This window comes from Prionailurus viverrinus, chromosome A1, assembly GCF_022837055.1.
Source record: "Prionailurus viverrinus isolate Anna chromosome A1, UM_Priviv_1.0, whole genome shotgun sequence".
NCBI lineage: Eukaryota > Metazoa > Chordata > Mammalia > Carnivora > Felidae > Prionailurus > Prionailurus viverrinus.
Genome location: NC_062561.1, coordinates 81078208 through 81104928, shown reverse-complemented (window position 1 = coordinate 81104928; position 26721 = coordinate 81078208). Strand labels below are relative to the sequence as shown.

Sequence of the window (26721 nt, the reverse complement as noted above, 5' to 3'; positions counted from 1 at the left end):
TGTATCTGTACTCCTTCCTTCCTCTTAACTTTCCTATACGCTCCTGAGGCCCACGTGGATGAAATGCAGCTCCCGGCGTCAGCAAGAGTCGGGGACTAATATTTGCTGGATGGACAATGGAAAGCTGGCACAAAAGGTAAACAGAGCTCAGAAGTGAATGGCCAGGTTCACAAAGGACACCGTAGGACCTTCACACAGATTCTTGAAAGCACAGGTAAGCTCTTCCACCGGCCAAAATACACACAACTTTCTAACTTACAAGCCAAACACCACGCCAAACATCCTTGCCCAGAACCAAGATCTCAAAGGCAGTGTGCACCAGAAGGCACCAGTACCACGCAGCTACCACCACGACACCAATCAGTTCAGGAAGGGTCATCACAGGATGCTAAGTGCATCAGATGAAAGGCTGTGGGGCACCACCCCACAGATTATGTACTAAGCACAAAGACAAAGACCACCTTTACAATGCAGAGACCTGGCGGATGTCACCTTAGCCAAGGGATGGAACTCAGTGCCAGCGGTATGAAGTGTCAACATGAAGCACTTCTGATAGGACCCATGGAAATATAGATCATCAGTGTGTAGAATTCTTACCTAAAATGTCCAACCTGAACCAGACTCTACGGGGTTAACAACGCTGGACTCCCCAAAAACATAAGAGTCCTAATAAACGTGAAAGGTAGAAGAACGGTGTGGGGAAACTAAGGAAGAATATTCTCATCTTAAAGACGTACATACGGGGCGTTCAGAGGCAGGCATGTGGAGGCCTACCACGTGGTTTAAGTGGCTAGAGAATATGTGAACACTCAGAGCCAGGCGGCAAAGTGTCTGTATGGTGACCTAAGTGACGGCACAGGACGTCACACTACCTTCTAATGTGTTAGCTTAGGTTTTTCCAAGAAAAGGGCAAGGGGCAGGTCAGGAGGTTTGTTTGAGCTCCCCAACACTACCCCCAGCATCTTTTAAGTAGAAAATGAAAGCATTCCCTCACCATCCACAGACCAGATCAGCCCCATGTCACTTCAGGATCTCAGTCGCTGCCTCAAAAACCCCCGCCCCAGCTCAGCCGACTGGCCGCTTCTGCCAGAAGGAGGCCTGAGGAAAGTACACTTCCCACTGTGCCTGTCCTAAGCTGGGCAGGATCCTTGGCCTTTCTGTAAGTTTGAGGGAAATTGCCACAATTCTCCCCACCTCACCAAACCCTAATTTGAGGGACCCAACTGGGTCAGCTTTAAAAACCAACTAATTAAGTCAGGCTTTCCAGGGGGGCTCTGGAATGTTTTAAAAGCTCCACAACTCTGCAACCCAAGGGGACCCCATCCGTTCTAACCTACAAGTCCTCCCTGAAGGGATGGAAGGGGACGCACCCCCCTCAGCCTGGAGGAAGGTGGGAAGAGCCACAGCATGTCCTGTCCTAGCACTTCAAGTACAGACCAGTGAGTTTCCCTCAACTACCCGAGAAAACACCCAATGCAGACTAATATAAAATAGATTGGAAATACATATTCCGGTTAGAAAACTATTTTTTACAAAAACATACGAAGGGCAGATTTCACATCCAAATGTGGTCTGAGAGGCCTTGGACTTTGTTTTGCTTGGTCATCACTCACTGGGAACTGGCCCTCTCGCCGGTTCCCAGGACCTACAGGAACTCCTCGGGGACGCAAACTGCTTCGGGCAACTACCTGCCAGGAAAAGGTCTCCCCTTCCCAGGCGGCCAGCGGGGATTCTGCTGGTTTTTAAAGCCCAAGTAGAGAAGTGAGGACTAAGACATCCTGAGAAGCCTCAAACAAGGTGGGAAAAAGGACAGATGTGGGAAGGCACCACGCTAAGTGACCAGCATCTTTTCTGGGCAAAGAGAGCACTCAGGATTCTGCAGACCGTACATGCTCAAGCTCTAGATTCATGCCACTCCCACTCATCAGTCCTGACATTTTTAACCAAGAGGCTTTACTGGAGAATAAAAGATAGTCCTTCGATAAAGCACTTCCCTTTCAACTGGCCAACACTGACCATCCTATTCAACCGCAAAGCAGAAAGAACACACGTGCAGCCTAGTGCTGTTCAGGAGAATACAGGGCTCCTACCCAGAAACCCTTTCCCCACTGCGCGAGGCCATGAGGGTGCACCGGACGCTGGGGGAAAGCCTTGCCAGCGACCCCCGGCCAGGCGTGCGGTCGGCCGGGCTGGCCCACACAAGCCACCCCCCCCCCCCAATCCGGCACCTAAAGGGACAGATGCAAGCACACCACAGGCTGGGAGTCCCAGCACGGGGCAGGCCTGCCCCCCTCCTCAGCTGGCACAACCCTGCCTACATGCCACACGCATCCAGAATGCATGTCCAACCCAACCCGCCTCCGCTCCATCAGTGCCTCTACCTGACCCGTCTCCAAAGTCACCCAAGGACGAGGACCAGCCTGCAACAGGAATCTGGGCCCTTTTTAGATTAGGGCACAAAAGGTCAAGAGTTACGTGGGTTTCTTCAATACGTACCTGCCCACCCTTCCCTGCACCTTCCTAGGGTCTCCCCAGTGAGGGGCTGAGGACAATTCCTATCTCCATATAGGGGGCAGAGACCAGTCTGGACCCCACACAGGGCTCTAGCGCTGGTCTGCTGCTCTCCACAGGACACCTGCACAGCTCCTCAAAGCACAGCTACACATGCTCACCCAATACAAGTTTCTAACCAGTTTCAAGCCCTTTTTTCTTTTTTCCTTAAGTGAGAGAGACAGACAGACAGACGGGAAGGGACAGAGGGAGAGAGAAAATCCCTAGCAGGCTCCACACTCCACTCGGAGCCCAACGCAGGGCTGGATCTCATCACCGCGGGATCATGACCTGAGCCAAAATCAAGAGTCGGAAACACTCAACCGACTGAGCCACACACATCGTGTTCTCCCGGCCCCACCTGGCACCCCAGCTCCAGGTCCTTTCTGATTCTAGAAGTCTGTGTGGTCGATATGCCTAAGAGCCTCCCCTGAAGAGCAGAGCCACCGGGTCCCCAGGCAGCCCCTACTGTGCTCCACCAGAGGCTCCTGTGCACACACAGCTGGCCACCTGGCCCCTCGGGCCGACCCTCACCATCAGGACCAGCAGCCACTGCTGACGGAGAAAAGGGGGCTCCCTGTTCAGTTACACCTCAGCCACAAGTCCTTCAGGGAAGCCAGGCCCTGAAGGGAAGAAAACAAAAATTGAAGGAGTGACCGGAAGGAACAGTGAAGGTGTGAACAGGGGCGGGGAGAAGGGCGAGCAGAGACACCAGACGGGGCTCTACAGACATGCCAAGCCCCTTCACCAGCAGGCTAGCGAGGGCACCTCGGGTGTTTTTACCAAGTCAACCAACATCTACTCCGTGCCTAGTAAGTGACAGACACCAAAAACTCAAGCTTAGAAGCAGGCCGAGGAGTCCACAGTCCGAGCAAGGACACGGTGTTGAAGGTGCCACAGAGGGAAACGGCAGGGACCGGGTTGGTGGAGGAGACGTGCAGATGGGGGGCAGAGGCCACGGGGGGGCTCCGAGCACAGACAGGATGGGGCACAGGAAGGACCCCCTCCGGGGACACCCTGCTTGAACCTGGCCCCAACACTCATAGCCGAGTGACTGTGGCCGTGTTCCTCAACCTCTCCAGCTCAGGGTCTCAGCTCAAGGGAGTCGTCACAAGGTTTCAACGTAACACGTGAAGCCACTCGCACAGCGCCTAGCACAGCACACACACTTTGTGAGCATAGTACTCACACTACTACTTTGATGAGCGTAGTACTCTGGACATCTCCAGGAACTTGACATGCCTGGGACAGGAAGTCCAAGAGCAGGGGCAAGGACAGAAGTGGACAAGGGTCAAGTCACAAGAAGTCCCACCCATACAGTAAAGCTCCTAGATGAGACCATCTGAGTAAGGGGGGGCGTGTATAGGGGTGGTTTCAGCAGGGCAGTGCCACGGTCAGGCCAGAGACCCCCGGGCCACCCCCCGGGGCAGCAGCACATGAGGATCAAGGAACGGAGAGCAAATCAGGCTGTGTACGAGCCTGCCACGGGTAGAGGGCGGCCAGACGCAAGCTGACAACATGCCCCTGGCTTCCTCCACACTCCTTCCTCTAGACTGGAACGGGCGCCCTCGCACGACAACCAGTTACCACTGCACACCTGGCTGGGCCTCCCGGGGAGGAGCGGGCCCACCTGGGTCCGGGCTGTGGCACAAGCGACATGGACATACCTGACTGCAGAAAGAGCCAACCATGCAGAGCACAAGCGTGTCGGCTCAGTCAGAAAACCGGGGACCTTACCAGGAGTGCTGGAGGCTACAACATTACAGGACTAAGCCCCCACCGTCCTGCCACGCCGAGACCTGCTCTTCCGTCCCAGAGGCACGACCATCTTCCTGCTGCCTTCGGTCCTCATGCCCCACCCCCCCCACCCCCCCACCCCCCCGTGCCAGTGCCCGTCCCTATCGTGTTGCACATCAGCACAAAGAGCCCCCAGCACTGAGAGAGGACGCTCAGTCACCCCCGGCACACCACTTCAATTAACCTTGAGCACAACTGGGGTCGGGGGCTGCTGGTCCCTTCTCCCCCAGTTTGTTTCGTCCAGCTCGGTTAAAGGTGGGAAAGGAGGCTGGGGCCACCACTATCGGTGCAACACCAGGATTACACCCTGCTCGCCAGATACCACAGTCCTGTTCTCGATCCGCTCAGGGCTCAGAACGTGACACGACGGCATTGCAGGCGTGCTGTTACAAGCCACAGCAGACGGGGTTTTGCAGAGGTCCCTCAGGGTTGACCCTGAGCAAAGTCAAAGGGAGACTGGCTGGGTGGGTGCGATCTAGCCCTTTGCCAGCAGCTTCCTGCCATCGGAGCAGGGATAAGTCAGAGGTGTGTGTGCAGCAAGACCGGACACAGGTGAACTGATGCCACTTTGAAGACAAAGGCCCACGACTAGGACCGGAGCGGCCCCAGGACCAAAGAGCGACACCCAGCCAATGGCACCAGGAAACCGGGCCTTCGGTCCCAACCACTAAGAAGTGAATTCTGCCAACCACCTCAGGAGTTTGGAAACCGACGTTCCCCCTCGAGGTCCCCGCTAAGAGCCCCGTCATCCACCACCCGGTCCGTGAGACCCTGAGCACAGAGCCCTGCCAAGCTTCCCAGACCAGTAGCCTCAATGCTGAACAGAGGTGGTAAACAGCGTTGTCTTCAGCCACTCCATCTGTGGTAACTGGTTTCCCAGCAAGAGAAAACCAACATGCTACGCTGTCTCACAAAGTGCAAGAACCAGAGATCAATTTTACCGAACAGCTATGTACTCACTGAAACCAAAACTTCTGTAAGAGACCTATGGGCTCAAATGATCTCTCCCTTTGGCAGAAACAGGAATGTCTCACTTCATTTGATGGATTTAGTGTAACACAGAAGACTATAATTAACAAATTAGTTTTACTGACCGTGAAAAAAACATAACCTATTTTTTAAAAACTTATATAAGCAGCATTTCCTGTTCTGGAAAACATAACCAGAAGGCTACCAGAAGTAACTTCTAGGACCAATTCTCCCCTCAGCTTAGGACGGTCAGCAGTGGGTTCTTACAGCCTAGAACTGGGCCAGCAACAGAACGTCGTGGCACACAACACAGTGTCTGCGATACATTTCCCAAGGATACAGGTAACGAACGGTACTCTACAGATTGGAACCAGTCTTCAGACCCAAGTGAAGTCACCAAGTGAAAGGGAACAGGCCATCTAATGCTGTGCCATGATCCTGCAGGTCCTACTCAACCAAGCAGGGCCTCATTTCAAAAGCACCATGTCTGAACTGGCCTGGCCACATGTCTGGAAAATCTCCAGGCTACCCTTCTTACAGAAGCACCTTAAAAGTTTCTTCAAAGCATGAAAAAGCTCCGAGAAGAAGCTCTGACAAAACCGGACAGCTATGAAAGGACAAAACAGCTAGAATTTTAAAGATTTTTTTTCATGTTTGTTAGAAAGACAGTGAGACTGCAGAGGAGGGGCAGAGAGAGGAAGACAGAGGATACGAAGCAGGCTCCACCCTGACAGCAGTGAGCCCAATACGGTGCTCAAACCCATGAACCAGGAGATCATGATCTGAGCTGAAGTCGGACGCCCAACTGAGCCACCCAGGCGTCCTGAAACCACCAGCGTTTTAAAAACAAGTGCCTTTTGGGGCGCCTGGGTGGCGCAGTCGGTTAAGCGTCCGACTTCAGCCAGGTCACGATCTCGCGGTCGGTGAGTTCGAGCCCCGCGTCGGGCTCTGGGCTGATGGCTCAGAGCCTGGAGCCTGTTTCCGATTCTGTGTCTCCCTCTCTCTCTGCCCCTCCCCCGTTCATGCTCTGTCTCTCTCTGTCCCAAAAATAAATAAACGTTGAAAAAAAAAAAATTTTTAAAAACAAGTACCTTTTGAGAGCAACAAGCAAACATTATCAACACGATAAACTGATGTAGAAATATTACAGTATCCCATCCTCTGCCTCTCAGAGGACCACACAGACAGGTCCCAAGACCTAAGGATGCTCTTGAAACCTAGATCTCACAGAGAAGGAAAACAAGTCCCAAAGGCCCGGACATCCTCTATTGTTCTTGAACATTCCCACAAGTTTTCTGGCAGTCTACCTTCATACAAGCCTAATTCATCAGTCCCCGTGTTGAGGTCTGGCCTAAGAGGAGAGGAAGTCCACCCTCAAAGCACAACTGAGCCGTCCTAAATTCATCGGTGCTACACGTGATCACAGTCCTGTACACAGACACCTCTCCAGCAGCTTGCCATGGCTGAGACCAGGCTTCCTGCAGAAGCACCAGCCATCATTCCAAGGAAGCATGTCCGAGTGGCCCACCAGACCAGTGTGACAGGAGCTAGAGAAGATGGGGCCAGCCATCACTTTAAGTGCTTAAAGCTGAACACTGATGAATTCAATTCTAGGACTTCTCCTACACTTCCTCCTTAGTCTTGGGCATTCAACAGTTTCAGTGAGAGCCTACTACATGCCAGCACGGGGGACAGAAGTACAAGACAACCCAGTGCATGGATGCTGCCCTCCACGTTCACACTCCAATGAGAAGAGCAGTGTACACACATACACACACACACACACACACACACACACACACACACACACAGCACGCACTGAATACGGCCCTGTCCGCAGCCACGGAGTGGGGTCACCTGATCCAGCATCATGAGGAGACCTCCTGAAGTTGGTCTAAGGCGGCACTTCCTGCAGTGGAAGGAGCTCGTGCACGCACAAGCTCCAAGTTGACATCACGGCCCGTGTCCAATCAGACCCACGCTGATCACTGGCAAAGCGAAGCAGACAGGTCTACTGCAGGATGTTGGGCACAGAGCACCACACTGGACTGCAGCAGACTCCCCGTCCAACGGCCATGGTTTCTGCTCAGGCCAGAGCCTCGTCTTCTCGGACTCTGTTTTCACACCCCTCTGCGGTCCGCGAGAAAATCATCCCTACGCTTTGCATGAAACCAAAGTATGCAACTCCTGCCACGGAAACTATTCTAACTGCGGGTCAAGGGTCATCAACTCTTCCCTGGATTTTCGCCATCTCCTCTTCTGGTTTTCTTGCCTTTGCCCTAGACTCCCTGTGGTCTACGCCCCAAAGAGCAGCCAAGATGATTCCCCAGACTCTGGTCACATTTCCTCACGGGTCCGCCCCGGCAGCCCCAACTCACAGAGGGCAGCCCAACATCCTCGGGTGATCTCCAAGACCCCCTACGTCATCTGGCCCAACAGCACCTTGGTCTCCTGCTCTGCTCTCCCCTCAGGTCCAAGGAGTCTGGATTTCAGCCTAAGACCCAAAGCAGAATCAGAGTCAGGAAAACGGAAGTCAGATTTGCATTTGAGGGAAACCAGCCTGGAGAAGGACAAGAGAGGAGTTGGATCGCCACAGGGCCGCCGCAGTAATCTAGGCAGGGGGTATCAGTGGCCAGAGCAGGAGCGAGAGAAGAGCACCATAGCGTCCGAGGAGAGTGAGCTGGGGAGATGTCAGGAGCAGGCTGCAGAGGCTCGAAGGCCACCCTGGACCTGCCCACCACCCGGGCACACCTGAGGGATGCTCGGACCACTCCCTTGTGGCAATCTCCCAGGGACATACGCGTGTCCCACACACATCTGTGGGTCTCCGTCTGCTCAAAGATAGGAAACGAGGCCACAGGGACCTCCTTGGGTCCCCTCCCACTCCCACGTGTCACAAGCACAAAGACCCAGCTGTGCTATTGAAGATCCTCTGCCTTCTGCCTCCACCCAGGCTGCAGGGAGTTGGCTCAACAGACTACGGCCAACGAAGCCAAGTGCCACCACCCAGCCTAGGGAGGCGAGCAGATGGCCAGGGGCAGCAGGGAGGGAGGGAAGCAGAACTGCGCTCTCACAGTAGCAAAAAGCCACAGGATGCGCACACCCATGGTAAGTGGCGCCAGTACCTGCTGAGCAGCCAGTTAAGACACGGTCCTACAAGTCTCACGTGAGCCTGGTCGACCAGCCACACTCAAACTAGTTTCAACAGTTGTCCACAGAGGCCCAGCAGGGACCAGGTTCCCCAAACTGGTGGCTTGCTGAAGAGACAGAACACGGCAGTGAAAACTGTGATCCAAGCTGTGCAGTAACCTCCTGAGTGTGCGACCCAGTGCCCGCCCGTGGCCTAGTCCTCTTCCTGGGAGCAGAGACCCGTCCTCGCTCCTCACCCCATGTTCTCCTGCACCACCCATCCACAGGAGCCTTCAAAACACAAAACCTGGGTCCACAGTAAGTCCTGCCATTACCAAGGTCAGGCAGGGGGATGAAGGCACCTGGGAAGCTAGGACAGCTCTCAGCGCACCCGAGAGGGTGCTGCTCCAACTGCGTAGCAGAAGCGGCACCCCATGGCAGGTCTCTCACAGCGAGGTGGACATGGGCCAAGGTCCAAAACTGGGTCTCACTGTTCCACCTCCCATCACCAGGACCAGGGACGCGGCTCACCCGGCTAGGCCAGGCGGCCTGGGCGTGTACCCGAGACTTTATCTCGCCTGAGACTAACAGGACTGGTGACAGAAATTTACGACATGAACCACCCTCACTCCTCCCCTCCCTATACTCGGCCCAGTTCACTGTCCCTGCCTCTCTGCAGGGGCTGCACAAGGACGGTCCCCACGCAGGAGTCTCGTGGCGAGCCAGGACGCTACAGAGTCCTCTGACACAAGCTCTGGACTGTAGGCAGATGCCCATCTCCCAGGGCCTCAGGCTCCTGGCCATGCTGCGGGGTCACGAAGGGTGCGACCTGTCACAGCTGGTTAAAGATCGAGGGGGTTTGGGGGCGCCCGGGGGGCTCAGTCGGTTAAATGTCGGACTTGATTTCGGCTCAGATCATGATCTTACAGTTCTTGAGTTCAAGCCCCACATTGGGCTCTGTGCCGACAGCTGGGAACCTGGAGCCTGCTTCAGATTTCTGTATCTCTCTCTCTCTCTCTACCCCTCCCCCTGCTTGTGCTCTGTCCCCCTCTTAAAAATAAACACACACACAAAAGAAAGATCTAGCGGGTTAGTACACGTTTTACCACAGGGTCTGGAGCTGCTTGCTCCTGTCTGCTGCAGGCCTCCCAGAGCCACCGCCAGGGTGGACCAGCCGTCCAACCCTATGGTCCAGCACTAACAGAATGCGGCCCTCCCAATTCAAAATTCCTCAGATTTTCAGCCGGTGCCGGCAGAGCATTAAGCCGAGTCCAGAGCCCTAGGAGACCTCAGGGTGCCCAGCCCCGCCACCAGCTCAATTCGGAGGACTAACCTGTGGCCCCTGCCATGAGTCAGTTGGACAGTGTCACGTCCGCATCATCCCACAGCTTAACTTGTACTCCAGGCCTCAGCATGCTCACAGGAGCTCTGTGGAACCACCAGCGTGGAGTACAAATCCTGCCCGTTCACCTGTCGGGCCGGGCCCCAAGACCCGGCCACCACCCCAGGTCTATCACCCCCTCTGCGGGATAGTCACAAGTACACAGTACATACAAAATGCATGGGCACGTTACTTGTATTCAACAAATGTCAGTCCCCTTCATTTCAAAGATGACCGCCTCTTAATGTAGACTGACACCGTCCAACACAGACCAGCCCCCACATGGGCTGCTGAGACCCTGAAATGTGACCGAACCAGAACGGGAGGAGCTTGTGCCAAATACAAACCAAACTATAAAGACCTGATGTGCAAAAAACATTATCTCAACAAGCAGATGTTGAAACATTAGGAATACTCTAGGTTAAAAAGCTTATTAAACCGAGCTTCACGTTTTTTACTTCATGTCGTTACTGCAGTTTTGAACTACAAAGGAGGTTCACACTGCATGTGCAGGACTGCACCATCTATGCGACAGCCACCCCACAGATCTCAAGTTGGGGGAAGGCCTAACCGGTTTTCTACACTGGAAAATCAACCTGGGTGCATAGGGACTAATTGTTCACCCTACAAGACACCTTGGCAAGACACAAACACTGAAGACAGAGGGTCAACTTTGACACCTTTTGCCAGGAAAAGGTAAAGATAGCTATAACATCTGAGGAGAATTTTTCTTTGCTTTTAGTACCCACCAGATGTTCACAGGATAATCATCTCCCAAATTTAACTCAACTTCCTCAAAGGCAAGTTCTGACAAAGGCACGATGAATGAACTTCAAGAGTTTCTTCAATAAAACCAGTCAAGTACTAGGTCATGACACCAGCCATTTCCAGCTCACTACCGTGCCAACCGTGACGAGGACGAAGGAAAACACCCTGCTGTGTGACCTCAACTACACCTTCGTACACAGTTGCAGTGAGGCTCAACCACCCAGCTGCCCAGATCTAAGACAAAGGTAACCCTTGGGGGGCATCCCTCCCTAGGGAAAGGACTAGAAATACACTTTGGACTTTGCTCTAATTCTGAAGCCTTTGTCAACAAGTTTTAACTTTCCAAGTAAGCCAATTTTAACTTTAGTAGTATTTTTAAATATTCTTTTGGACAAAATTTCAATCATAATCTTGATTAAAAAATCTCAAAGAGCATCAAATACTATACGTGGTAGTATAACAGAAGAACCTATCCTTCAAAAATACAGCCAAGAGCGTTTTTGGAAACACGCAGGGCGATGTTTTCCAAAACCTCCCCGCTAACCTACTAACTCCATCAGTCCAGCCGATTCCAATGCTAAAGAGGCCACCCAAAGGCCTCATTCTCTGGACATCAGAGCAAAGGAAAGCCTCCCCCCTCACACAGAGGGCGATGGGCACCGTCAGCAACAGGCCTGTGACGTGCCTGCAGCCAGAGCACCTGCCTGCGCAGTGCAGCCCCTGCCACTGGCACAAAGCAAAGTGGCAGAGGTGAGTGACAAGCTAGGAGGAAACGCTCGGAGGTTCGCGACTTCGGTTGCCTCTTCCAGCAGCCTTCTTTGTCGCCCTGTCCTTCTCATGCAAGCGCAGTGCGGGGAATCTGCAGCGCCCCACATCTGCTTCACCATCTACCCAGAAATAGGCACACCGAGGAGGACACAAAAGAGAAAAGCCAAAACATTTGGCCCAAGGGACTTCCATCCCCCAGAGATCAAGAAAACACCCAACAGGAACAAGTAGTGCCTGCCTGTTGCTGCTGGAAAGGCAAAGGGAGAAAAACGTCTCTGGAGACAACCTGGCAGGTGTTCACGGCATTTAAAAGCCCCTACACCTTTGCCCTAGCAGCGCCTCATTGGACGATCAGGGAACACATGTGCACGGCCCCAACAGCAGTTGGTGGCCAATGCAGAGCACGGAGAGGTTGCGCTCTGCCTGCTCACTGCCAGACCAGGGCTGTGAGAACTCAAGACCGAGGAGCGAAATAAGTAACACGTCAAAGCCCTTTAGAAAATGTTACCAATAAAGACGTGATTGAGAACTGAAACCAGAGACCAAATGGAGAATGGGGAAAACTACACAAGGCAGCACTTAGCATGAGCAAGATTCTCTCCCTCACCCAGGTGGCATGTACTTAGGACAATTCTGTCCCTGCCACATATACCAGGCAAACTAGGGTTTCTCCACACATTCTCCAAGGTAACTGGACCACAGTACCAGCTCCTCAGTCGGGAAGTTTAAGAGAATTGTCAACTGTAATAACCCATAGTTAATGAGGTCAGCTCTCATCAGATCTTACTTTACTACACTATTAGAAACATGGAAAAAAAAACGTGAATTCTTATCAAACTACACACTATTCCAGGATATGAAAGATTCAAATAAGATGCATGATAGGCAGCAAAGAAAAAGTGAGAAATAGGAAAAGTTCAAAGCCATATATGTGGTTTTCCTACAGGTTTTATCCCCCCCCACCCCCCCCCCCGCCAAATTTAAAAAATGTTTTCCAACTTAAAACGTAAATGGTCTCTCAAACTTTAATAAATACAAAATTTACAAACTTCCTTTAAACTTAAAACTCTTTTCATGATCAGAACCACCCACTGGGGGAAATACCTCATTTTCTGCAGCTAATTAAGATGCGGACCAAAACGACAGATACAGTAACCACAGCGCTTCGTTCCTCTGCTCCTGGAAGAAATCCTGGCATAGCTTAAGACGCTAGTAAAACATTCCCAGAATAATCTGTTACAAACACACTTCGGTCTCAACTCTTGGAAAAAGGCACCTTGACAGATACCAGAAGAGAAGGTAACCTGGAGTTCAAGCGATTAGTTTCAGGGTCTGTGTTTGTAATTTCCAACAGTTTATCTCATCATTCAGAAGGTCGTAAAAATGAAACATGTCAAGCCAAGAACACGTGCAAGGTCCTTCCCTTCCCATTCCCTTTCTATGTATCTCTCTTTAAAAACCCTGGGAGAGGGGCGCCTGGGTGGCACAGTCAGTTAAGCGTCCGACTTCAGCCAGGTCACGATCTCGCGGTCGGTGAGTTCGAGCCCCGCGTCGGGCTCTGGGCTGATGGCTCAGAGCCTGGAGCCTGTTTCCGATTCTGTGTCTCCCTCTCTCTCTGCCCCTCCCCCGTTCATGCTCTGTCTCTCTCTGTCCCAAAAATAAATAAACGTTGGAAAAAAAAAAATTAAAAACCCTGGGAGGGGTGCCTGGGTGGCTCAGTCAGTTGAGCGTCCGACTTTGGCTCAGGTCATGATCTCGAAGTCCATGAGTTTAAGCCCCACGTCGGACTCTGTGCTGACAGCTCAGAGCCTAGAGCCTGTTTCAGATTCTGTGTCTCCCTCTCTCTGACCCTCCCCTGTTCATGCTCTGTCTCTGTCTCAGAAATAAAAAGGTTAAAAAAAAAATTAAAAATTAAAAACAAAACAAAACCCTGGGAAACTGCTGCATGTGCTCCACATGCAAGGCCACCTTTACACCAGGTAGGCCAGTACCTTCACACCACAGATCAGAACAAGTCTGGAAGCCCAAGTAGGATTCACACCATACAGAACTCATTTTTCAGGGTAACTTCCTACAACAAAACAAAAACCAGAGTGACTCAACAATGTGAGAGTTTTGATGTGTTTTGTTATTTTCATTATCCTAGGCAATTAGGAGTTTGAAGTGTGACTTACTACAGAGACTGAAAGTATGCTAACAAAACATGCCTCTCAAATTTATTTACCGAATTTAAAATTTAAAACTCTTTAAAAACTAGCCACAAGTTTCCTTATAAACAAAAAAATCAATTATTTGCTATCAACTGCAGATTTATTGAAGGCCTACTATAACGCCAAGAACTGTTCTAGATGCTTGGGATAAGTTAGTGACCTCTCCTACAGCATCATTAAACTCTTCGTTAGAAAGATAGACAGGATATGAAATTTCAACAGCAGCCTCTGGAGAGCGAAGGGTAAAGGGTTTTTAAGACTCCACTTTAATACTTTCTTACAGAGTCCTACACTGAACACTGAAGTTGTGAGGTTGTAAATTTAATGTGCAAACTGAATTTCAAATTTATTATCACAACCAAAACTCAGTTTGATGAAAATAGTCTCACAACAAAGGTCAAGGAAAAGCAAACGTTGCTACCAGGAACACATATTCTCACAGCCCAATAGGGGAGTCCAGGACAAGATGACAAAGCCTTTCTGAAATGTTGCCCCCTCCTAAATAGCCCTAGGGTCTCCAGGATCTCTACTAAGCCTTTCAGGTACCTGTAAGGGACTTCCTCACAGACCTCAAATACTACAAAAGAGATACCTTAATGTTCACAATCACGCAGAAGAACAGGATTTTGGTTTCTTGATGCCAGTGTAACTTCAACAAATGAGTTGCCATGAAACTTGCCCTCACCAACTGGACTTCTAGATTTCTCCCAAGAAACCCACACTAAGACTGTCCTAGGAGGGGAAAACTTTATGGAATCCTCTTACACAACAGGTTCCACCGGAGATGCCTTCATATACTCTTCTCCGCCAGCCTGCTCAAACTTAGCTCAGCTCTGATAAAGAAACAGGTGGTAAAGCAGCAGCAGGAAACGATGGAAGCACAGATGTGACCACAACCACTTCGAGCTGGAGTTCCCAAATGAAACAATGTCTACGTTTCCGGATCAAAAGCACTACCCCAAGGTTAGGAAAAATCATACGGTAAAATGAGCTGTAAAGGAGGTTTCCAGAGAACTGCCGCTGAAAGACCGTATTTAGAACAGTGACAAAACCTTACACAGCAGACACACCCCGCCGGGTACACTCCCCAAGACGTAGGTTTACCTCCAACCTAAACACCGCCTACCTTCTGGCGGTAGGAAAAAAAAAGCAGATAAAGGAGTGAGGCTGGGAGGGCTTGGGGTCCTTTCATTTGTGCCCGGTTTTGCCCGCTTACCTGCTAGAAATTCTGAGGGGCTGACCCAGCCCTGAATGCGGGTCCCCCGGGGAACCCCTAAAAGCACAGGCTAAGGCAGGGAACAAGGAATCGACCGCACCCCTTAGGAACAGTTCTCGCAAAAGTGTGACACCTACCCACGAGCTCCTGAGGCTCTTCTTCAGAGCGACGACAGCCCAGTTCGGGGCTGCACGCAGCGGCCCCTCCCCGCCCCGCGACCGCGCTCGCTCCCTTCCCCCGGGCCTCCGGGCGCCGCCAGCCCGGCCCGCCCCCCTCCTGGCGCCCCGCGCCCGCTCACCTCCAGCCGCAGGGAGGCCCCGCAGCCTCGCAGGAACTCGCGGATATTGCTCAGGCACTCGCTCTCGCTCCGGGGCTCCGGGTAAACCTGCAACACAGAGCACAGGCGCTGAGCGGCGGCGCGGAGGCCGCGGACGCGACCCAGGGCGGCGCCGGCAAGCGGCCCCGGGCGAGAGGACGCGGACGGGCGGCCCCGGCGGCCCGGAGGAACCCCGGCCGCCCCTGACGCCCGCCCGCTGGGCCGCTGCCGCTGCTCACCGTCTTTCCTTCCTCTGGGCTGCACCAATCTCAGGCCCCAGCCCTCTCCAGGAAGTGGGCCGCCACCGGAAGTGACGTATCCAGACCGCGCCCCGGCCGGCCAGCGCACCGCCTTTTCCGGCCTCGCCCTCGCGCCGGCAGACGCGGTGCACCTGGCCCCACGCGCGGCCGCCTCTCCCCTGCACCTGGCCCCACCCACGTCCTCCTCCTCCTCCTCCTCCTCCTCCTCCTCCTCCTCCTCCTCCTCCCCACAGCACTTTGTCCTTGTCCTCGGACGCGGCGCACCTGGCCCCACCCGCGGCCTCAGTCTCGGGCTCCACCTCCTCCTCCTCCATCCTCCCCCGCGCCAAGCACCAGGTCCTTGTCCTCCGACACGCGGCGCACCTGCGCACCTGGTCCCACGCGCGGCCTCCTCCACCCAGCGCGTGGTTCTCATCCTCCGACACGGCCCACCTGACCCAGCCCACGCGCAGACTCCTCCCGGCACTTGGCCCTCATCCTCGCCTCGCCCCAGCGGACACAGCCCGCCCTGCCCAGAGGGTCCCGGAGAGCAGGGCCTCAGCGGTGAGCAACCCTGAAGGGGCTGGAGGGAACCCTATCTTCAGTTTTTCCCAGCCACCGGCTTGGGAGAGTGGAACCGGTATTCTATTACGAGGATTTAGAATAATTGGCAACATAAATTATGCATGTTGGGATTGAAGTGCAATGTTTTCCTTCCCGAATACACACCACGTGCTTCATTAATGATTAACCAGAATAGCCAGTTACATATCAGTGAGCAAGTCAGCTAGGAAGCAGTTGTCTGCGGCCTCCACCACGGGCGGAGAGCGTCGAGGAGGGCCCAGTGCAGGCTGCCAAGAGAGAACTTTGAGGGCCACCTGCCACACGTGTGAGGAGTTACTGACAGCCTCCCGGACCAGAAAGGTCAAGAAAACCGAGAGCAATCAAGAGAGAAGCCAGAGACATGAGAAGGGCCCTTTGTCGTTCTGACACATAAGAAGACTAAGTTTTGAGAGCTACACTACAGCATCATCCAGAACTCTAGCATCTGAGGACATTCAGGGCACTTTTGTCCTTGTATGGGGATATCACAGCATTCCATCAGGCCTTACAGGAATACTTTGGTTTCATTTCAAGCTTGGGTCTTTTAAAGTTATGAATCAAAACGAAAAACAAGGGTGTTAAGTACAAAGAGGGCAAAAATCAGACCCTTTTTTTCCTACAATTTAAAAATCCTTAGAATAAATTGCCAACATATTTCCTCCAAATTGAACAGATTTTTTTTTTTTTTTTCTGTGAACAGATAAACCAAAGCTGCTTCCTGGTCCATTTGCTCCTCTCCATAAAAGAATTTTGAAAAAGTATGCACCAAATACGCATGCTTAATAATTTTAAGTAGTTGCAAAGCTTTAATTTCTGATGTCTTGAGGACATTTTGAAACTGTTAAATATGCTTTAAAATTATGTCCAGTAGCTCAAAAAACAGTAGAAATAGCCATTCTCCATCTTAAAAAATTATGAACAAACTCCTTGTTTAAAAGTCAGACATTTTACATTCTGTTCTCCTTCAGCGTCTTTCCATTCCACTTCCTGCAACAAAACAGTATGCTAAAGTAAGACATTTTTATACTAAACCATTTTTACTGATCACTGTTTTTGTTTGGTTGGGTTTTTTTGTTTTGGCAAGAGACCCATACAAATACAGTCCACGTCCTCATTCATTCACGGATTCTGTGCAAATTCACCTACTCGATAAAATTTGTTTGTAACCCCAAAATCAATACTGGTGGCACTTTCCCAGTCATTCACAGACATGACACACATTCCCAGCTAAACTTGAACAAGACCGTGCTCTGCCCTCTTGCTTCAGCTCCTAAGGTAAGCAGATGTCCTTTTCACTGTCTACTGGCATCACGTTTTTCACATTTTTGTGGTTCTTCTTGGTGACTTTGCTATTTTAAATGGCCCCCAAGCGTAGCGCTAAAGCACTGTCTAATGTTCCTAAGCGCAAAAAGGCTGTGATGTGCCTTACAGAGAAAATACGTGTGTTAGATAAGCTTCGTTCAGGCCTGAGTTACAGTGCTGTTGGCCGTGAGTTCAACGTTAATGAATCAACAATACGGTACATCCAGAAAAAGGAAGATGATATTCGCCGATCTGTACGTGAGGCTGCTCCAGAAAGTGCTAAAGTAACATCTATAGTGCGTGATGCGGCTATGGAAAAGATGGAAAAGCAGCTAAATTTGTGGATTCAGGAGATGACAACCAATAAAAAGAGCATGGTAGACAGTGTTGTTGTGAGGCTGAAAGCCAAGGAAATTTACAGTCATGTTACCCAGGGTCAGGAAAAGGTTAAACCCTTCTCAGCTAGTGCAGGCTGGCTTGCACGTTTCAAAAGGCGATACCACATGAAAAACGTTAAACTTGGACGGAAGGCAGGTCCTGCAGACGAGGAAGCTGCAGAAGAATTTAAAAAGTATCTGCTAAGCATTATACATGAAAAGGGTTATATGGAAGAGCAGGTTTTCAACGCTGATGAGACAGGCTTGTTTTACAAGAATGTTGGCAGACGAACCTATATAATGCAAATGGCCTCCAAGGCTCCTGGCTTTAAATCATTCAAAGACCGTGCAACCTTGCTATTATGTGCCAATGCCAAGGGTGACTTTAAGTGCAAACCCCTCATGGTACACAGAGCACAAAACCCTCGAGCACTTCGAGGGAAAAATCTGAACCGTATGCCAGTCCATTGGAGGTGGAACAAAAAGGCATGGATGGCGTCTGAAATATTCTGGGATTGGTTCCACAACTGCTTCATCCCAGAAGCTGAACGCTACCTCCATAGCAAAAACCTTGCCTTCAGGATTTTACTAATTTTGGATAGTGCCCCAGTTCATTGCCATGAAGAACTTGAAAATGCCCACCCTGACATAGAAGTTCTCTTCATGCCCCCAAACACTGCTTCTCTCATCCAACCCCTCAGTCAGGGGATAATAAAAGCTTTCAAGGCCCACTACACCAGGGAGCTTTATAGCAAGGCTTTTGAGGCTCTTGATGCCAACGAGGAAACCACCATGATGGACTACTGGAATTCCGTCACGATACGCAACGTTATAGATTATATCAGCACAGCGTGGGACAGCATCAGGCAGGCTACTATTAATAACTGTTGGGCAAATGTTTGGCCAGACTGCGTGAAAACTTTTGAAGGCTTTGAAGGTGTTAGAGAAAATATAAAGAACAGTGTGGAAAACATAATGCATATTGCACAGCAAATAAGTGGAGAAGGCTTCAGAGACATGAGGGAGGGAGATGTGGAGGACATTTTGGCAGAAATGGCAGTAGAACCCACCAACAAAGACCTGGATGAGATAGCAAAGCATGGCACTGGCATCAGCGATGATGATGGCAGTGATGAAGGTCAGCCTAAGACTCCAAGAATTGTCCCTCTCACAGCAGCCAAAATAGCAGAATGGAATTCTGCTCTGGAAAAAATTTTCCATGACATGGAAGAATGTGACCCCGTGCTCGAACGGAGCCTCACATTTAAGCGCCTCACCTCCACTGCATTCGTCCCTTATGCAGAAACACTTAAAGATTTGAGGCGAAAAGCCAAGCAGACGAGGCTGAAGGAATTTTTCAAGCCAGTTTGGGAGGGAGAGTTGCCGACACCATCAACACATTGTGAAAGCCGAACTCCTGAGGTAGAGCTGTCCGATCTCACATGTCACCCTCACTGACTTCTTCCTCTTCTGCCGAGTACGTCACCTACTCTGTCTTGGTTTTTGTGGGGCAAGCCAAGGTCTAGAGATTTAACCACACTGCCCACTGCCCCATCACAAAGCCCACAGCTCCACCACAAGTAAGGTTTTAACGTTTTCACAAAATTTCAAGCGTTCAAGTTTCGCATAATGCTGTGTTCAGGGCTGGCTTTCTTACATTACCGTACTATGCAGCATACAGTATTGCTGAGTGTGCACCGTGTGCAACTGAACTGAAGAGGTAAACAGTTCATGGTGCTGTAACTGAAATTGTGTTGTACTATGAAGAAACCCTGCATGCAACTAATTATTTGTAAGGAACATGTATTAAATAAGCCGTCTCCAAGGGGAAATACACCTAAAACAAGATTATGTGTTGACTGGTTGACAAAACCTTGCAATGTCTATCTGGAAGGAAATTAACCGGGTATTTGCCCTAGGAAGAGTGGTTCAGTAGTTGCTAATTCAGTGTTCACAGTGACTTCGTAGAACACAACTACCACAAGTAACGAGAATCAACTCTACCTTTAAGGTTAGTAAAGATCTAATTGTTACAATTGTTCTTCTAAATTAAACACAACTATTATGAGCACGCAAACAACGGGAACAATACCTTCAAGTTTCTGAGGAAAATTTATCAAATGTAAAAGTAAAACTTTATTTGGAAATGTATGTCCTAATGAAATGTATAGCATTGTGGTGGTGGTGGTGGTGGTGTTTTAATTAGCTCATTTACCCATGGACAACTATCACTTATTGCTAGAAGGAGGTACAGTCCAGCATTAGTTCTGGTCCTGTCTTGGGCGGGGGTTGTATGCAAACACTGAGAAACCTTGTTCCTAAAAATAAGTAAATAAGAAATGGAAAGGGTTTTGTTATGTAACTGGATTTTTTGATGCCTTCTGAATGACATAGCCAAAGTCTAGACATAATCTATCCTAAATAAAATTTTGAAATCCTCAGTTAACAGCATGATTCGGGTCTCCTGCAATCTCTATGAAAGCTAGCAAGTAGAAACCCCTGAGCTGCACGATTCCAGACGTTAGTGTCATTCACGTCTCAACACCATGGATACCTACTGGTTACACAGCTGGGAGGTTTTCCACCTTGCAGCAGTGTGCCTCAAGGAGACAACAAATGAGTGTACGGTCTGCCTTTCTTATGTGAACTGGGAGAAGTGGGTGTTGGGACAGCTGAACCCACTCATTGCATTCCCAGACCTCAGGCACCTTCTCAGGCAAGTCAGTTACAAGTGAGTGCATGTGCAAGCCAAGGAACTGAACTCCTTTAAGTCTCCACTTGCATGCATGTGGGTGCATGGAGCTGGCTCATTCAAAGAATACTGTACAGACAACACACGTTTGGAAAACAGTAATAACTACTGCCTGACCCTGTAACATACATACTGACCTTGGACATGACACTTGACCCCTCTGGGTCTATGCCCTCATCGTCCCAATTTGAGGCTCAGCCTTTCTCACAGAACTGATGGCAGGATCAAATGGATACCAAGTTAGTTCAACAACACGGACCTGGACTCCATGCCAGAGCACGTGATAAGCACTGTGACTGCAAAGGAGAGAGAGACAAGGCCCTGCCCTCAGGGAGGGAGGGAGGAATCGCACACAACACGGCAAGGGGCCATAGAAGCACAGAGAAAACAAACGGGAGTTCTATGGGGGACACAGGGGAGGCCAGAGGCCTAACCAACAAAAAGGACATCTGAGTTAGAGCTATAAGGGTGAAAAGACAGATGGAACTGCATTTTCAAAGGTGTGACATTTGAGAAGCCCGTGGTGTTTTCGAGGATGATGAGCCCTCAGGGGCAGCTGAGGTCATGGGGCACAGCCTGCAGTGGAAGGGCTACATATGAGATGATGATGTAAAAGACATTTAAGGTCCCCTGCGTATTTCAGTAAAGAAGCTACGTGAACAACAGTAAGCGTCATCAGGTAAATGCAAATTAAAACCTCAGACAACACTACACACCCACCAAAATGGATATTGTGGAAAAGGTCAACAGTATCAAGTGTTGGTGAGGATGGAAAGCAGCTGGAGCCCAACACGTGACTGATGGGAGTGTAAAATCACACACTTGGAAAATTGGCAGCTTCTCAAAAAGTTAAGCATACCTAAGCCCAGCAATTCCTCTCCTAGGTACTTACCTGAGAGAGATGAAAACACATCCACAAAAAGCCACGTATAAGAACATTCACAGGAGCCTTACATAAAATTGCCAATGCCTCACAACCCAAAGGCGAACACTTCTCAGGGCAATCACCAGTGACCGCCTTCCGATGACCAACAATAGCCCAATTCACTCCCCAGAAATCCTGTCCCAAGTTCCCCACAGTAATTAGCTCCAGGCTTTCCAATCAAGAACTCTAATCAGTCAAAGGCACAGAGTCCCAAAACCATTGTGATCTTCCTTTTGAAATACGGCTTTTGTACTCCATATTTGATAAAGGATGTGTCAGATGCTCTGAGAACTGGCAATAAACTAAATCACAGCAATGTCACAGTCACACTTCAGGGACCTCCACAGCTGTCCAGTTTCCCTCTCAACTCTTCTCTACCACCCACTCCACGCTGGGAACAACCAGCTCCACCCTTGGTCCAAGCAAAGTGCCAACTGAGGCAGCTAGCTGCCTTCTCTCCAACTGAAAGTGTTTCGAGAGTCTGAGTTCACAAAACTTCCTAGGAAAGAATAGGCACTTGTAGCAACACATCTAATTTAAGCAGGTTCTACGCACCACAACAATTAGGATCAAGAGTATAGAAAACTGTCACAGCGTATGCTATCTGGGAAATGCTTAACTGCCCAGGATTGTACTTCCCAGAGATTCTGACTGAGTAGGTTTCAAGTATATTCCAGAAGTTGAGGGCAGGGTGGGTGTCTGAAATTCCCCATCTGCCTGATTTTCACCCAAGTCTGGAACACTGGTATGGTATAATTCAGTGTTTCTCAAACAAACATGCATCAGAATCATCTAGAGTGACATTACTACATCCTGCCAGAGTTCCATCCGTAGATCTGGAGTGAAACCCAAGGACGTGGCTTTCTGACATTCCTAGGAGATGCTGATGGTAGCAGGACCATACGCAGAGAACTAGTGGCAGATGTAGATTAAACCATTAATCAAGAAATTTTGTTTATTCCCCCCACTGGGAAAACAAATTCCCAGCCACAGAACATCAACAGCCTCATGACCACAGCTACCAAGAATCACTTCCTCTGAACACCTGTGGCTCTGTCTGCAGCCCCCAGCCTGTAGCCAGATTTGCTTGTGCAGATCTCTCCCATTAGACATGAGCTCCCTATTAAATAGCATACTGCCCGCTTAGGTCACTAAACTCATTGATCTGTGAGAGGACCTCAGCGTAGAAAGTCAGAGAACATGAGGCAGTTCCGTTCCTCAGAGACGAGGAAGCAGAGGCTGAGAAGAAATGACCTGCTCGAGTTTATGCAGCCCGCGTACTTCACCAGCCTGCTCGAGGAGGCAGACCTCTGATGACTGCAGGAACCCGGCTCCCCTGCCCTCACTTGTGGGGATTTGGCCAACCAGAAGCACTACGGGAGCCAGGTGGCAGCTGCCTGACAGCCACAGTGACATGCTGGAGCTGCTCCCAAAAGGGCCTATGTGCACCCCCCGACCCCCAGCCCCGCCAGCTCTGTGTTCAGTAACATCATATCTGTCGCTGGAATCGGCCATAGTACAAGTATTTACACCGCAGAAATTGGCAGATACTACAAATGAGGGCTCCACACCACAGGAAGCCCATTGTTAAGTCTTTACCAACACACCACTGGCTGCAGACCACGGCTCCCACTGGGAGCTCTCACCAGCTCCAGTAACACATTTCCCCCACTTTTCCCTTCAGGCTTAGGGGGAGTTGTGGCTTCCTGGGGTGCTTCCACGTCTCTTACTGGTTGTCCTTACCCCTGCCCACACTCTGTCAACAGCTTCTTCATTAAACTCTTCAACCACCTCTACTACTGCACCGTCCCTTTGCTGCTGGGACCCTAACCCAGTGAACTGCCTGGCAGTAGAGTTAAAAATAGAACAGCGCCCACGCTGACAGCAGAAGATGGGAACCAATTTGGAGAAAGGATTCAGTCCATTATGGTACGGTACTTCCACAGAGCACCACCCACCACAGAGCCTTTAAAAAGATGGCAGCTTTAATTACCGATACACTACAATCTCCTAGTGATAATCAGTGGGGGAAAGGAACATGGGGAATGGTATGCATAACATGCTACCTTCAGTGTTAAAAAAAAAAAAAGAGAAGGACAAGAAGAAAACGTGCATGGGTGTTTAGAAATGCGTGGTACCTCTCTGGAAGTACATGCCAGGTACTTTTAACAGGAGTTACCTCCTGCAAAAGGAATGGGGGCCTGAAGGAGAGGGAAAGAAAGGGGACTTGCTTTTCACTTTGTATGTTTTTGTGCCCTGTGAATTTTATACAACATGTAAGTATTATGAATATACATTTTTTTAAAAAAGAAGACGAAAGGAGAATGCTCCAATCTAGTGTTCTCCTCAGGCCAAGACATCGTCCCCATTACAAAACAGTCCTTGGAGAGCCCATCCGCCAGCGGGTTGGGGTCCTTGTAGAACCCTCCGCCCCATACACCCTGTGCCAAGATGCAATGCTATGATTAAAGTCCTAAGGTCATCTTAATTAGCACTTCATGATTCCTCCAACTTCTAATTACCTGATAGCCACCGTTTTATTATAATTAAACTGCAGTTGTCTGCTGATCAGGGATTGTGCTCCTCCTCAGCACTCTGTGCTCATTCTACTGTGAATGACAGTCAGTGGACTGAAAATATAGGTCGATAGAGCTCACTTGGCAGTCTACCGGGCATCTCTCCTCCAAACCCACTGGAAGACAAATGAAGCATCCAGCAGAAATTATGGACTTGGTTGCCAAATACCAGATAAGTAAATTATCTCCCAAAAATGTATAGTCTGTATTAGAAGTAGTTTACTGGAAAAAAAAATTAAGCCTTTAATAAAGTATTTTTCTTTTGCTCTCCTTCTTTAACATATTCCAAAGCCCAACTCTTGTATGGATGCTACAATCATCTGGGGAAAAGGAAAATGTGCTCCCTTAGTATGGAACCAGCCAAATTAGAAAAGGCAAAAACAAATTTGAATGTCCAAAATCTCCAGTTCCCGAACCAAATTCATATACCCAAGACGTGTGGAATGTCAAGGGGAGGACCAGCAAGACTGCAAGGCTTAAATTAACTCATGTGTCCCCTAAGGCTTACTTCCCACCAACTCCAGAAGCACATTTTTAGGACACAGAGATGGTGGCAACCATCCAAAATTCATGCCAAAAATGGATTTTAAAAAGTATGAACAAAAAACATTCATCAGACAGCCTAGAATAAATTTCTCCACTGAGGTACTTTCTTCCCTCAATAATGTTAGATCAAAACAGGTGGGTGTGTATTAATCGTCAGGGGAGAGCAACACAGAAAACAGCATGTGCTCCGCCTGGCTGTGATTTGGACACCAGAGAAGCAGAGGTGCATGGGATGGGCCATTGTTAATTTCATGTCTCATTACATGCTGTAAGTGGATGCCATTTTTTTATGCCTTTGAAGGCTCTTGATACAGGAAAACAGAAAAGGACAAATCCCTAAGACAACTCAAACTGGGCCTTACGGTCCAACAATTGTTCTTATCTAAGGTTTTCCTCAGTTCATATGGAAGAATCATCCTTCCCTTGTTCTCACGCTTGCGACCTGATGGAAACCACCTGTGAATTATGGCACAGCATTTTGCACACCTGAGCCACTGCTTGCTTTTTTTTCTTAAGCTTCCTCCCTATGTTGTTTCCGACCTTTGACATCTATTTCCGCTCCTACTGAACATGTTTCAGAATTGTTCAGGATACCTCCTCCTGTTGTCCATTGGTGGAAAAGCCTGTGGAGGTTTGTGGTCCCTGCCAGAAAGAGGCTAAATAAATCCCAAGAGGATACTTGCTGTGCCTCTTTGCAGCATCAGTGCAGCAAACAGGGCTGAAAACCTGCTGGGACAGCAGAATTCTGTTTCCCCGAGAGCCCACGCACTCTGCTCCCTGAATGGGGCACTAGTGGCAGCTTGGTCTCATGGGTCTGCTCCTGGCCGCACAGACAACATAAGGGCCTACCTTTGACCAAGACACCTCAGGCTGAAATGTCCTCTCCTGTCCCTACAGCCACCAATGGCATTCCACTGTTTAAATCTGTGTCCTCTGATGTCTCAGAGGGGTTTTTTTATTTGCCCTGCCGCTCCCCATTTGTTTACCTTAGCTACTCATTCTTGCTTCCAAAGTAGTCTTGTGAATGTCCCTTCCCACATACAGGGAAATTGAAGGGCCATAGTGGGAGCTACAGAGCCGTGCACTGCCCTTTGCCCATCCCTCCAGCTGCGGAAACTTTCATTTTTAAACTGCTGGAGAAGCTGCATTGAAGGCAAGTCAAAGCCTCAGAGTCAGAAGACTGGACAGTGACCACCTGAGAACACATTCTATTTTAATCCATTTGATAGCATGTGGGAGGTTTAAGGCATGCAGAGAGAGAGCCGGATGATTTTGGAGAGAGAGACTGCAAAGCAAAAGGGAGCCTTCATCAGAGGAAGAAACCTGACTAAAGGGATAGAAAACAGCTGAGGACCTTCACTGGTGAGCACGCGTCTCTATAAATAGCAGCTGAGACCCTTCCTAGAGGGAAAGGCATCGGGTGGGGGAAGGAGGCAATCATAGCCTGGAATGCTCACAGAACTCCATAGCCAGTTGAGAGTTTCCTGTTAACTACAAATAATAAAAAGGTGATAGACAGGTTGCTACTTATCTCCTGAAACCCTTAATCAGAGTATGGGCCACAGCTGCTAATAAGATGTGTCATGTCTGTTGTTGGGAAATATATTTTCAAAACCTCACTTAGAAAAAGTGACCTTCATTAGTCACCGCCTAAGGCCGCCAATGTATGCTCAGAAATTCTATTTCTTCCATATTACTATAACTAGAATATCTCCCTGCATATTTATAAAGTGCCTGTCGCATGACTCCTCTGTTCAAAACCCTCAAAAGCTCCCAGTTTCACTCAGAGTAAAAGCCAAAGTCCTTTAGGATAATGAAAGACAAGAAAAAAAGACTAGAAGAAAGTATTTGCAAAGAATATATATACAATCAAGGACTTGTCCCCAAAATATACAAAATGCTCCTAAAACTCAACAGTAAGTAAACAGACAACCTAATTTAAAAATGAGCAAAAGACCTGAACAGACACCTCACCAAAGAGACACAGATGGCAAGTAAGCATGTGAAAAGATGTTCCACATCATATGTCATCAGAGAAATGCAAATTAAAAAAAGGAGATACCACTAAACACCTATTAGAACGGCCAGTACCCAACACTGACAACACCATTTGCTGATCAGGATGCGGAGCAACAGAAATTCTTATTCACTGCTGGTGGGAATGCAACAGGGCACAGCCGCTTTGGAAGATGTTTGGTGGTTTCTTACCAAACTTATTTTATATATATATACATATACATATATATATATATATACGTATGTATGTATATATACATATATATACGTATATATGTATA

The 26721-nt window shown here is 49.5% G+C and overlaps 2 protein-coding genes across 9 annotated transcripts in view; one reads left to right on the top strand and one right to left on the bottom strand.

Annotated features, from left to right (window-relative positions):
• Positions 1-26721, bottom strand: part of ARHGEF7 (Rho guanine nucleotide exchange factor 7) — a 137432-nt gene that overhangs the window by 93102 nt on the left and 17609 nt on the right. For 6 of the 8 annotated variants that reach the window (XM_047868241.1, XM_047868005.1, XM_047868484.1 and 3 more), the window contains exon 2: positions 15087-15173. In XM_047868241.1, coding sequence (XP_047724197.1) covers positions 15087-15173 — 87 coding nt within the window. Of the gene's footprint in view, positions 1-15086; positions 15174-15343; positions 15427-26721 lie in introns of those variants that run through there. The other 2 variants (XM_047868326.1, XM_047868401.1) reach the window with 1 other exon arrangement.
• On the top strand, positions 15490-26272 carry LOC125171274 (tigger transposable element-derived protein 1-like). The gene is made up of 2 exons (XM_047868610.1): positions 15490-15907; positions 16647-26272. Exon 2 carries the CDS (start codon positions 17305-17307, stop codon positions 19081-19083), a length of 1779 nt encoding a protein of 592 aa, XP_047724566.1. The 5' UTR covers positions 15490-15907; positions 16647-17304; the 3' UTR covers positions 19084-26272.